At 42.6% G+C, this 13654-nt stretch overlaps 2 protein-coding genes across 2 annotated transcripts in view; both read right to left on the reverse strand.

The window, feature by feature from the left end:
- The window catches only part of PCBD2 (pterin-4 alpha-carbinolamine dehydratase 2), a 33625-nt gene extending 29577 nt beyond the window's left edge, over positions 1 to 4048 (reverse strand). The window contains exon 1 of the mRNA XM_050962464.1: positions 3934 to 4048. Coding sequence (XP_050818421.1) covers positions 3934 to 4047 — 114 coding nt within the window. The 5' untranslated portion in view covers position 4048. The remainder of the gene's footprint in view (positions 1 to 3933) is intronic.
- A 3014-nt stretch (positions 4049 to 7062) lies between these two features.
- On the reverse strand, positions 7063 to 12246 carry TXNDC15 (thioredoxin domain containing 15). The gene is made up of 5 exons (XM_050962454.1): positions 12073 to 12246; positions 11133 to 11608; positions 9415 to 9578; positions 8609 to 8739; positions 7063 to 7586 (listed from the first exon to the last, which is right to left on the reverse strand). Exons 1-5 carry the CDS (start codon positions 12149 to 12151, stop codon positions 7390 to 7392), a joined length of 1047 nt encoding a protein of 348 aa, XP_050818411.1. The 5' UTR covers positions 12152 to 12246; the 3' UTR covers positions 7063 to 7389.
- Between the last annotated feature and the right edge of the window lie 1408 nt (positions 12247 to 13654).

The raw sequence follows: 13654 nt of genomic DNA on the forward strand, positions 1-13654 counted from the left end.
TTTTCTTTTCAATGCCAATCCGGCACTAAGGATATGTGCTACCCCAATTTGCACAAGGCACTCCACAGACAGCACTGAGGAGTTCTGTGTAAGGATATGAAGCATGGCCTGCTCTCATACCATTACAAATCAGAAGTAACAACTAAATAGAGCTCCCACTAAAAGGCTCAGACTCAGCAAGGTACTTAAGCATCTGTCTAACTTTAAGTTTGATGGTTTTAAAGTGTGTAGATACTTCATTCTAGAAGTGCCAGACCATGTATAGTCTACCTGCTATGTTCTCACACTTAATCATACACTCATTTGGCAATGTTGATGTGAACTTTTTTTGAAAATATAGTCTACTGTGTATGTGTATAAGTGCTGGATCTTTGTACATACCTTTATTATAAATATAAAGTTACCACTTCACCACTAGATGGTGCTGCATGCCAAATCAGAAGTTAATTCAATTAATTCTAATTAAGTAGCAGAAAGATTTTAAGATTGTTCCTTATTACTGAATGATATTGGCACAGAAAGTTATGATAAATACACATGCATCATTTAAATATGAAATATACATATTACTGTAACCTAGTAATTAACTCCAAGAAGCCAAATATAACACATTCACTAACGGTGAGGATAAAAAGAGCACTCTACAGATCTAGTTAATGCAACTGATTAAACAATTGTTTTCAACAGGATTCACCCATTCTAACAGACAAGTTTTAAATATCCAAAAACTAACATTTCAATTTAGTCTATCTAGCCTTTCTTATAAAATACGGGAGTACTTGTGGCACCTTAGAGACTAACAAAAATATGTGTCTTGCTTTAATATAAAATTAATGTTCCACAAACATATATATTAGCGTTGCTATAAGAACATTTATTGATTAGAATTTCCCTTTAGGCCTGTTATAAAGCATGTTCAGATAGTCTCTGGCCTGAAATTTATCATGTTTATAGTCAGCCAGGAGGTAAAATTGTTTCGTTTCCTTGGAGATTTTTGTGTTCTGACTTTTTAGAACCAGTTAAGACATTTCAGTTGCTTTCTTGAGGCCTTATCCAAACCCCACTGGATTAACGGAGAGTCCATCCACTCATTTCAGAGCTGATCATCAGATTTTAATAAATAGATTTATTTTGTTTGCCACTGGCCTGGTCCTTAGTGCACACCAGCTCTTTTGACACTGAAGAAATTTTGCTTAGAAATAATGGTTGTAAAAGCCAAGTTCTGCGTTCTGGCTCCATATATACATGCACCTGCCACTGACTTAAAAAGTTTAGTAAAAAGCAGTATACTGAGCACATGCTGATTTATTTTAAGACAACTTTAAGGCGGTGCAAGGCTCTAGAACAGGGGTAGGCAACCTATGGCACGGGTGCCAAAGGTGGCACACAAGCTGATTTTCAGTGGCACTCACACTGCCCGAGTCCTGGCTACCAGTACAAAGGGCTCTGCATTTTAATTTAATTTTAAATGAAACTTCTTAAATATTTTTAAAACTTTATTTACTTTACATGCAACAATAGTTTAGTTATATATTATAGACTTACAGAAAGAGTCCATCTAAAAATGTTAAAATGTATTACTGGCACGTAATTAAATTGAATTTAATTCACTTAAATTAGAGTGAATAGATGAAGACTTGGCACACCACTTCTGAAGGTTGCTGACCCCTGCTCTAGAAACATGCTCACATGTCTGTATCTGTGGTAACACACAATGAAGCACAGTGCAAACCCACTGAAGAGGTGGAAAGGTACAACAGAAACAAACAGAGTATGGACACTGAAATGTAAACATAAGACTTAGCATACAAAACTGACCCATGATTTACTGATTATATTCTGTCGTATGATGGGCCCTAAGCTAGTTAAAAAATAACAGCTTTATTTGAAAGCAGTCCAGGAAAGAAAGAGAGGAGTCTGATGCCAAAGCATCCATTATCCTGTATCAAAGATCTTTATAATAAAATATGTTCTGGGGGCTATGGGGGCGGCTATTAGATAATCATATATGCAGAATTATGTATTACTATTACTTGATGTCAGACTGTCTATGCTCTATAGAGATTGAAATGCAGGGGATGTAAATAATCATATCTTCTGAGAGAAGAGGAGGTAGATCCAAGACTGAAACAGATTTAATTTTTTTTATTAAAGCTAATGTTAAAATTATATAATACAAAGGTTAAGAAAAGAGTGTCTGTACATCTGGGTATAGTGCTTAAATTATGTGAAAGTACAAAAGTTGGTTTAAAAGTCATACAGTACATAACCAGCAATAACCCACAATTAGATGAACATTTAAAGATACAGTTTAGTTTATTAGCAATACTAGATAAAGAACTAATTCAACTACGCCCAGGATAATGCCTAAAGAATTACCATACTCCTACTCAGGATCCTGGCTTCTAGGCCCAGGGAGCATCCCAACTTTAGTAAATCTGCTAAATCAAAGGAATACCATTCTGTCTAATGCATACTTGGTACATTTTTTTTCACGCAGTGGCTTTTAAAAGACTCTGCATTCAAAGGAATTAGGAGATGGGATGGCCAGGCTGGGTGTGAAGAGCATCTGGGGCAATCAAGTTTTAGATGGATAAACTGGGCACAGCCTGAAAGCTCCATCAACTGGTTTGCCCAAGAAAATCACATTCAGACAACCTGCACAAGATAATTTTCACTTATTTAGAGTCTTCCAAGGCAGGGCCGCAAATATGAGTGAATTACACTTCTGTGCAACCCTAGGAGTCAGGTATTACTCCCACTTTAAAAATGGATAATCTGAAGTTCTGACAGGTCAAGTGACCTGCTCAAGGTCAAATTGTGTATTTGTGTCAGAGCTAGAAATAAAACCCAAATCTCCTGATTATAAATCCTGTGCTTCCCAGCACCAAATCCACATAACCCACCCATTCACACCTTGACAGATATGAAGAACCAAAGTTGCTTCTCACATTGACAGATCATTAGCTTTCAGTCAGTCCAGCAGGAAAAGTTTTTTGATGGGTAATCAAGCACATAAGGATTAGAATAATAATTTCTTAGTTCCTTAGTTTGGGAGGATTTGAAAAGCGCATTTGAGTCCCTTATCTCCCACCACGTTCCCTTGAATATTTAGTTAAATTAAGTGCCAAGTGTTGGGAGAAAGTTTTAAATTAATTATTTGTTTCAGTGTGAATCACACCTGGCACATTATACAAACAGCAAGGATTAGAACTGCTCAAAACAGATTATGCAACGTTTTGAGAGGCTGTTGTTCACCCTTCACCCCAAGTCATTCTTGCCTGCCTTCAGGGGCTCATACCCATCTGACCCCCCCGAAAGTCACCCCCTTACCCACATAACCTGGCCCTTTAGCAGGAAACAAATGAAGCAAATTTGCGATGCTGTGACTGGAAAGTCTTTTTTTCATGGTAGCTACATTTTGTGCTCCACAATTAAAATTTTCATTAAAAAAAAAAAACAACAAATTAAGCATCAAATCCTCGTAAAGGCAAAGAAAATTACAAAACACTACTACACTGAGGTAGGCACCCAACTCTGCAGACACCAGGAAACAAAAGCCCGGGGGATGTGAACTGCCATATTTATCTCAGCAGCGTTGGCTCTGAACCCTAATGACGGGCATGTCAGTATCCAGGCCGTTAGCGCTTTCACAGCACAGAAGGAAGAAGAGGGACGATCCCACTATGAAGCATCCGCATCCAGCACTAGTAAGATCTGGAACAGGGTCCCCAGAGAGCGGGACTTGCCTTAGGCTGAACTTAGGGGAGAAGACCAGGACTCCTGCTCCTAGCGGGCTTTTCTCTGTCCACCCCCGAGGGACTCCCGTCTGCCCAGCCCCTGGATCGCGGCTCGCTGGCCCCATTATCTCTGGGGAGCTCCCCAGGTCAGCCGCCCTCCCGCACCCGAGGGCGGCAGCCGCCTGCCTCTCACCATGGCGGAGAGGCTCCTGAGGCCGGGTCTCGCGCCGCCCTGCCCCGCACTCGCAGCCGCTGCCAGACGCGCCCCGAACAGCGCCAGCCGCAGCCCGACCCCGCCGCCTCCCATCGCCTCAGCGCGGCGGCGGCCCCGCCCCCTCGCGGGGCGAAGGGCCCAGGGCAGGGGCCTAAGCCAGTGCCTGCGCCGCCACCCCCAGCGCGGCGCCTCCCGTCACGCGGCCCCGGGAGGGGCACAGGCTCCTCTGCGCCCGCGCCTCCGCAGAAGACCCCTCGGGGGTTCCCCCAATCCCCGACAAGAATGGTACTTACCCGCCATCTGCACAGAGCTCCCCTGCGCTAAGCGAATGGTACTTACCCCCCCGCCCCAGCTGTGGTCCATGCACCTCTGCTGCAAGTAGGGTGACCAGATAGCAAATGTGAAAAGTCGGGAGAGGGTGTGGGGGGTAATAGGAGCCTATATAAGAAAAAGACCCCAAAATTGGGACATCTGGTCACACTAGCTGCAAAACCCCAGCCTCCCCGGGACCCCAACCCTTGTCAAGAGCAGCTGCATTAGAAGGAGCAGGAACCACCAGCTGCAGCATGTGGCTGCAGGCAGAACTCCTCACTGACTAGATGTCCCGATTTTATAGGGACAGTCCTGGTTTAGGGGTCTTTTTCTTATATTGGCTCCTATTACCCCCATCCCGATTTTTCACACTTGCTAGGGTGAGCAGATAGCAAGTGTGAAAAATCAGGACACGGGGTGGAGGATAATAGGCACCTCTATAAGAAAAAGCCCCAAATATCAGGACTGTCCCTATAAAATCAGGACATCTGGTCACTCTATCACAACCTGTTAGTGGCTTCGATTATCAAAATCAGGGAGTGCCAGGCATTTAATCATCAGCCTTCAAGAGGGTTGTTCCTGTTTCCATTCAGTTTGGTTTGGCCAGTGAAGCTGGTTTCATGTTCAGGTTCTTAGAGGTGCAAAGGCAGCCTTTCCAACTGAGCAGGGAATGGTTAAAAAAAAAAAAGGGGGGGGTTATAATTCTTTATAGGGCTTATGTTCTGTAAAGGATTGCTTACAAAAGTTTTAATTTTGGTATAAATTGTGGCCTTGGAAAATATGATTCTATTCTAAAACAATGACAATGCAAAAAAAAAATGATCACCTTTGCTATGGAATAATTGAAATAAAACACAGACCTGTCTTTTTTACAAATCACTTTTCAGGGTAGAAATGTTGCTTAGTGGAAAGGGAAGGGTAGCTACAAAATCAAGTCCACATTCTTAACTTTTATATTTTTCAGCTAAGTGCATATTCATAGACAAAACTTCATTAGCTGTTTTAAATACATAGCCACATGCCAACAGCCAGGAGGGTAAATGCACCCCAATGTAGTATAAAATTGTGTAGGTTCTTAAGGAAAATCTTATCTTTTAGTCTTTTGCGGAAATGGAGCAATTTTAAGAGTATTCTACAGATCTCTATTAACCATGTGAGGAATAATGCAAGCCAAAAGGGAAATGAAAAGTGGGCCAGATTCTCAGCTGATGTAAATCAGCATTGTTCCATTAAAGCCAGTGGAGCTACACAAGTTTACACCAGCTGAGAATCTGACTCTGTATGGCTAAAGCTAAAGTGTATCTTATTCTAGAGCCTCACAGTCAATAAAATCAGATTGTTAGTACTAAAAAGTCATAAGCTTACTCTAGTTATCAACTATTTATACACTCAGCAGCTGAGGCCTTCAAACTAACAATGAACAAAGATTTGTGTAAATACAAACGAGTCTCATGACTGCTCATTTAGATGGGAGATCAATACTTGAAGTTGTATGGAATACTGAATGGCCATTTTTATTCCTGCCAGAAATCAGTACTTAGAGAAAAGGAAGTCAATTCTGACCTGAGAAGTTACATTAAACCCTGCTACAGAAAAACAAGTAGTAAGTGAAGGTTAACTGTGTAGGGAAGCAAGGAAGAATTAATACACAATAAAATGCCTTTTCTGCACAATCCTTAGAAAGGAAAGGCAGATCCTTCACAGAGCATGGTAAACCAAGGATATCAAACAACATCCAGCCTCAGGGCCAAATGTAATACATGGTCACCCTCTCCGCAGCTGCAAAATGAAGATTTTTGTTGTTGCTAAACTTAACCAGCAAGTGCAAAACATACTTCCCTCAAACCCAAAGGAGTTTAATACTGATGTTTGGGAAGTGGTCTTTCCTCCAGTAGGTACCATTAAAATATAAGATGGGAGAAATAACTACTCTTAACAACGTATTAGTGAAACATATTACTAAACAATTTTAAAACCTTATTAAAAATACAATAGAACCTCCAAGTTATGAACACCTCAAGAAAGGAAGTTGTTCATAACTCTGAAATGTTCATAACTCTGAACAAAACATTATGGTTGTTCTTTCAAAATGTTACAAATGAACATTGACATAATACAACTTTGAAAGCATACTCTGCAGAAGAAAAATTATTTTCTTCTAAGTTAACTATTTTAACTTAAATGAAACAAAGCAGAGAAACAGTTTCCTTCCCTTTATTTTTTTTTTTTTTTAGTAGTTTATGTTTAACACAGAACTGTATGGTACTTGCCTGCCTGATTGCATACTTTTGATTTCAATTGACTGGTCAGTTCGTAACTCTGGTGTTCCTAACGCTGAGGTTCTACTGTTACTGTGTCTTGCCTTAGTTAAAAACACCAATTTGAATTTGTTTAGTGACCTCTGTTTAAAATGCTGGATGCCTTTATTTAAGGACATATAATATCCTTTAACCTTTTATTTTGGCTTCTCCCTTCCTGCAATAACATGAATATCTTCCATGTAGGCCTACACCTATTACTAGTAATCTCTGTAGTTTTCTACAATACACAGCATCAATCCATGTATGTAGTTTTAATTTGTAGTCATGGGTCTTGAAAAGGAAAAACACATTAAAAGGCTGAGATCCCTCAGTTCCAAAATAATGGAAGTGGTTGTATATTACTGCTGCCAAAGCAGTACCGCTGGCTGCAGAACTCTTACTTTTCCTATAAAGATCATCTGCAATATTTCAAGGTCCCACTGTATGATACTACTGATTACTACAAGTTCAAAGTAAAATTTTGTAACAAAATTAACATTATTTCTAAAAAAGTCAGTTTATTAAAAAACAATCTTCATAATAATTGTTTTCTGATATTTACACAGCAAGGATTCGTAAGCCTGTTAATACTTCCTAAATAAATAAATAAAAACCCTTCTACTGAACTTTTTTGTATTTGTTTACTTAATTACCAGCAGTTTGACTTTACACATACAGTAGTTAATGAACAAAAGTGATTTTTAACTAATAAGATTATAAATTACAACCATCTGATTCACTGTACAAGTTTATGCAATTTCAGTTCATATAAATTCCTGCTTTATCTGTAGGCATGAAGTCTGTTCTCCCGTCATGATCTCACTTATTCCTGATGCTCCTGCTCTTGTCCCGGTATTAGCCAACGAATGCTCTCAGTCTGAATGGTAGCATACATAATAAAACTAACCAGAAACAATAAAGAGAATAAAAGCAACCAATCTATTCCTTTTGTCAGGACACTCGGTAGAGGGCCTGCTCGGTCTTCCTCAGTTACCACCACATCATTCTTAGCTTCTATTCCTGAAAGAAGAAACCAGTGATAAAAGCTGCTAGCAATAGCAATTTTTTTAAATCTATGGGTCATTAGTTCATTGTAGGAACTGTATTCTCATCTCCAAATTAAGCAACTTGTGCTATAGGACTTAACACAACTCTGGTTCATATAGTCCCCTGGATTTTACGATATAACTACAGGGTATCTGCCCATGAGTTTTAGACAGTAGAGCAGCACAGATCTGTTTTCAGTGACCTATGCTAAAAGTCAGTTTTCCATTTTCAAACTGTCAAAGTATCTTAATACATATTTCCTTAGTACTGTGTCATTAGAAGAGTTTTATTCTCCGCATTCCCAGTGTAATCTTTGGTAGAAGTACCAGTCAGGGAATCTACAACAACAGTAAAGGTAATCCTGCTTTAATAACAATTTAGCAGTCTCCTCCATTAATCTGTCACAACACTAGTGCATGTTCTTTCTTCTACTCTCATAAGGCTAACTATGTTGTGGGAAGAGAGAAGGGGGCTGGGTAAAGTCAGCCCATGGAGATCAGCCTGGACAGCTGATTCCCAGCTACAGGAAAACTATTCAGGGCTCTCTGTGCTCCTCCTATGTCCCCACCAACATAAGAACTGAGGCTGCCATGTCCCCTACCTTTTGCCTATCCTACAACAATGGGCATAGGAGTCTGATCCTTTCCCCTCCTGGAATGCAGAGATAAGGGTAGTACTAATATCTGTCCAGAACTATTCCCAATTAATCCAGGACTTCAGGAGTGGAGAAGTGCTTGATCCTCCTACTTACACTGTCTGCCTGAGCACCAAGCCCCCCAAACACCATCAAAACAGCTTTCGATAGCTGGGCTGTTTGCTTCTACCTTGTCCTGAAATTCCACTCAGTGCTATGGTGACTGAACAGGAACTTCCTAAGGCTCTGTTCCTGGCAGCAGGAAGGCTCTAATATAGCCTCTTAAAAAAAGGGAGAAGTCAGTTTGAGGCTATACCTGATCCTGACCTTCATAGCTCTGCATCAAGTTTAGCCCACATACCTGTCTGATTGAAAATGAATGCTTTCAGCATTTCCAGGGTTCGGTCTGTATGATTAAATCTGGCCATGGGTTTGGCTCCTTGGAAAAGAAGGATATTAGGAACAGCCACAGTTCCAAATCTGGTTGATAAACTGAAGGAAATAAGTAGGTAAGAAATGAGGTCACAATAGAAGAAGGAAAAGTCTGCTTTACTAAATTAACATTGAATTGAACTCAATAACAAGAACAAGGGCACAACTATTTTCTTATGGCATTAGGGAATGTTTCACTAGTGAATTTAGGCAATATAAAATTCTACAGTGGGTTAGTGCATTAACTTTCATTCTGGAGACCCATGTTTCAATCCTGTCTTAGGGCACAAGGGTCTTGTTCTTGTCCTTTGAGGATGCACTGTGGTCAGAGAAAAGGATGTAGCATATTTTACAGTCTCTGCTCAGAAGAAACCCAGAAATGAATTTGCATGTCAAGATTTAGATGAATTAGCTGAGCCTGGCATCAATCTACACTAGGTCAAATATTAGCCAGTGCTATTAATCCCTCATCTTGAAGAGCAAGGTGTTCACTTGAACATTTAAGAAAATATTAACTTCATTATTAAAAGATGAATGAGGGAGAAAATTGCCTGAAGAAAAGCTAAAGGAAGTAAAGGCAGACTCAGGGGGGCAGAGAACTCTAATTTACTCAGAGAGTACATATTACTCCATCAATACATTTTAAAAGCATAAGGTTTGTCAGAATCAGAAACAAAGTGCTAATACTGTAGCATGTGAAGCTTTATAAGGTGAAGTGTATTTATTGCAAGTTACCTGCTATGCTGAGATGCATCCAATGCCAGGAAGTTTAGAGTTGGAAATGCTCGGGGCAAAGAATTAAAATGAGGGGCCAGATTGGCAGAGAAGCGACACCAAGGTGTATAAAACAAGACTAATGTACAGTCACTGCTGTTTGGGTTTAAAAACTCCATCAAGTCCTGTGAAAGAAAACATGCTGATTTAAAAAGAAGGGGCCAAATATTTTAAAGGGTTCTATTACATATCATTGCATAATACTCTGGTAACAGATTAATTTCAGGAGAACACTGTAGTACCATCATAAGCAAATTTGAGTTAGCATTTCAGTCAGAAGTCTGTTTTTAGCAGTATTGCAACAGTACATGAACATCCAACGAATAAAATGTAGTCAGACTGATTTTAATCCTAACCGTATTTTTCAAATGTAAAAATCTCCTTGGCAGACAAATAATACTTTGGGGATTATTACTAAGTAAAAAAGGCATTTTTTCATTCTTTCCTCCCTTACCTAAGAAGCCTACTCCCTGGCTGCAGATGTGTGATGTAGGAGCTGAATCCTGTTTGTCAGGAAGTGGGGCTGACAGCTCTGAAGGGAAAGTTAGGATATCTACCACTTCATTTCTTCTCTAATAGGGGAATTCCAAGCCTTAGCAGGGCCAAGAAGCTAATTTGTGGGATAAAAAGGTAGTGGAGCTGTTCCTAAAGCAAGAAAAGTGAAGGGCAGAGGAGAAAGTGGGAGATGAACAAGGATACGAAAGGAAGTTACTTGGTCATAGGACAGAGAACTGATCAGGCTGGGGAATCACAGGCAAGGATGGCTTGTGGAAGGGTAGGAAGGAAGGCAAGCAAGGACCTGGTAAGCTAAACTTACTCAAATAAACTGTGCCCAGGCCCGTGTTCCCTTCTGACTCCCTTTATCTCCCCAGCATTTGGGGGAACAGAGAGAAGCTTCTGTTGTATGAACCAGACTCAAACTGGTTCTGCTACCCTATACTTTGGTCTGGGGTGATGTAATATCTCAAATACTTAAACCAGTGTTTAAGACAAAGCTGGGAGCTAACAAAGGAGAAAGAGACTTGCAGTAGCCTCCTGGGAACAAGAATGCCTTAATGAGATTTTAACAAGACAAGTTGCTTTTCAAACTATGCATCAGTTGAAGGACTTTTAAAGGTGTCTCAGTTATTTTCAATACTTAATAGAGATGGTCAGAAATATCAAAAATACAATTTCAACCAAAATTTGTGAAAAGTTTCCATTTTCCTACCAGCTGTAATTCATAGTAGTATTTATCTGAAATGTTTCTTTTTATTTTATTTTCTACCCTCTCTTTAAGTAAAGCCATCTAAATTAGAATTTAGTGGAAACAAGTGCTGCAAAGCATTCCTGAGGGAAGGAAAAAAGTGCTGCAGGCAAGCTGGCACAAGTCATAATGGGTTCCGGGAGATTCTTTAGACTTTGGGGAACATAGGCATGGCACATAGCGGAATTGAATATCTTGCTATTTCTGTATTTCAAAACAATATGGAAAGTGCACTTCCCTGTATACTAACTCCCCTCCCACCAGCACACTAAACATTTGTTTTAAGTTATCCTTTTTGTGCCACTAAACTCACAAGGGCAAATACTGGAAGGATTATATATGTAGCATTTGGGTAAAAACTCTATTTGTGTAACACCTACCCAGGTATCAAGATAGACATAGAAAGTAGCAAACAGAATGATTTCCTACTTACTTGCGAAACATTCAGGATTTGTAGCGTGAAGTTTCTGATCCCGGTAATATTTCTTTCCTCACAGTTCACTTTGGGAGTTTTCATGTTGTCTGTGCTATTAGATTCCTCAGCTGGTGAAGCAGGCACAGCCTCTAGCACTACATTTGAGTCTCCTGCTTGTTCTTGAACATGGGAACCAGACTGTGATAAGTGAGAAGCAAGGCTAGTCCCCACACTACATTCAGCATCTTCTACTGCTGCATCGCAGGTGCCAATATCAAATTCAGACATGTGCCTGTCCTTTGCTTCTCCCGGAATCACTGACAACACCACAGACTGATCAGCAGGAACCCCACTACCCAGCATTGCATCAGCAATTTCTGCAGTCTTGTACTGCACTGGCGCCTGAAGCTCTCCAGTAAGGGCAGAACCACCTTCTGTGCTAAGAGGTCGGGCAGTTTCAGAGCGTGGGTCAGCATTTTCCTCTGCTGCTGCTCCTATAAAAGTAACAATATTTAGCACCTGCGTTCAGCTGTAGCTTTAGCTTCTTTCAGGCTGGTTTTTTTTTTCAAGGGATCAGCAGTTTTCATGGAAGTGAGGGTCAGAGGGAGGAGCGATAACCACCACGGCAGAGGGCAGCTGGAAGATGAACGTGTCCCGTCCTCTCCTCCTGCCCGTTTACTCACGAGGGTCATTGTGAAGCTTAGAGGAGCAGGCAAGACGGGAGCCAGCCTGGGGCCGGCAGCAGCGCTGTGCGACCCTCCTCCCTGACAGAGAGCAACGGAAGAGAGCTGGTACCAGCACCGTGACCCTAAAACCTGGGTCAGCCCCGGGGATGGTGGAGACAAAGACACCTCCGCACACACACAGGGCGGTGGCGAACGGGAGCAAGAGCGAGCAGGGCTGGCGGATCACCCTGGTTACCTCGGCCTGCTCCGTGGCCTCTCCCCCGTGCCCTCACCTGCCAGGAAGCTCCCGCTCAGCCAAGTCACCCAGAGCAGCTGCCGGAGTCTCCACCCGGGAGAGAGGAGAACCCGCATCCTCGGGCGGGAGAAAGAACGAAGCCAGCCGGCCTGCGTCTCCACTGACAACCACCGCTTCCGGCCGGCTCCTCAATCGCTTCCGCTACCGGGGTAAAAGCTGCAGACCCAGCTCTGAAGTCGCCATCTTGGGCCTGGGCAGCATGGCCTCGGCCGCCATCTTGGGTTCGGGCAAAGGATCCGTAAGGTCTGGACTTCAACGGAGACTCAGGGGTCAGTCACTCCCGCTCACGGCGCACGAGTGCCCCGTCGCATCCCTGCCTACAGCGCCCGAGGTACTCAGGCCCCGGCCTCCCACCGCACAGGCCCCTCACGGGCAGCCCTCAGCTCCTCTCACCTCAGCAGGATTCCCGCCAACAGGTGGCAGCCTGTCCCCGCCATTCACAGCCGCTCCCGGCCCTGTTGCTCCAGCAGAGGTCTCGGGTGACCGCGGCCATGGTGCTAGGCCGGCCTGTAGCGGGTGTGTTCAACGTTTAGCAGGGAGGCGAGTGCTTTCCAGCACCCCCGCTTTGCAAACATGACATAGACAGACCAGTGAAGCGGGGCGGTTACTCCGTTACCGATGGAGAAAGGGAGGCAGAAGGGCTGTATCACTGGTTCTCAACCGGGGGGACACAGGGGGCACATCACCGCATCTAGCTTTTGGCCTTGTTTTACAACCGGCTACATAAAAAGCACTAGCACATCAGGGCAAACTAAACTTTCATCCAATGACTTGTTTATACAGCTCTATAGACCCTACACTGAAGTGAAAGTACAATATTTATATTCCAATTGCTTTAGTTTATAATTATATTCACAGATTCAAGGAGTGGAAGGGACCTTGAGAAATTGAGAAAGCAAACAATTTTTCTGTAACTGTGTGCTCTGTGGGGGGTGTTTTTCTATAATCATGTGTATTTTTATGTCTGGTTTTGAAGTGAGGTAAAAGTTGGGGGTTCGCAAGACAAATCAGACTCCGGAAAAGCTGCAGTACTGTGGAAAGGTTGAGGGCTACTGGGTTAGATGATTTGCTCAAGCCCAGAGCAAGAGGCACTGTCAGGGAACAAAACTCAGGAAACCTGCTCCTTAGGCCCATTAATTTTTCACTAGTTTAAGCATCCTTCTCTGATTTTAGGAGCCAGATTAGGTGACTGGTTAGTTTAAAGTTACCATTTAGTGTGAACTTTCACCCAACCTAGGTTTGCAAGGATGGGAGAGGGGAGTGATAAAATCCCTCTCAGGGATTGTTTAGTCCCGTGCTTCTTAAAGTTGGGATGCCACTTGTTCAGGGAAAGCTCCTGGTGGGCCAGGTCGGTTTGTTTAGCTGCCGCGTCTACAGGTTCACCCAATCGCAGCTCCCACTGGCCGTGGTTCGCCGCTCCAGGCCAATGGGGGCTGCGGGAAGCAGCACAGGCCGAGGAACGTGCTGCCCGCCTTTCCCACAGCCCCCATTGGCCTGGAGTGGCGAACCACAGCCAGTGGGAGCTGCGTTTGGCCAAACCTGCGGATGTGGCAGGTAAA

The sequence above is a fragment of the Gopherus flavomarginatus genome, chromosome 7 (assembly GCF_025201925.1).
Source record: "Gopherus flavomarginatus isolate rGopFla2 chromosome 7, rGopFla2.mat.asm, whole genome shotgun sequence".
Lineage (NCBI taxonomy): Eukaryota > Metazoa > Chordata > Testudines > Testudinidae > Gopherus > Gopherus flavomarginatus.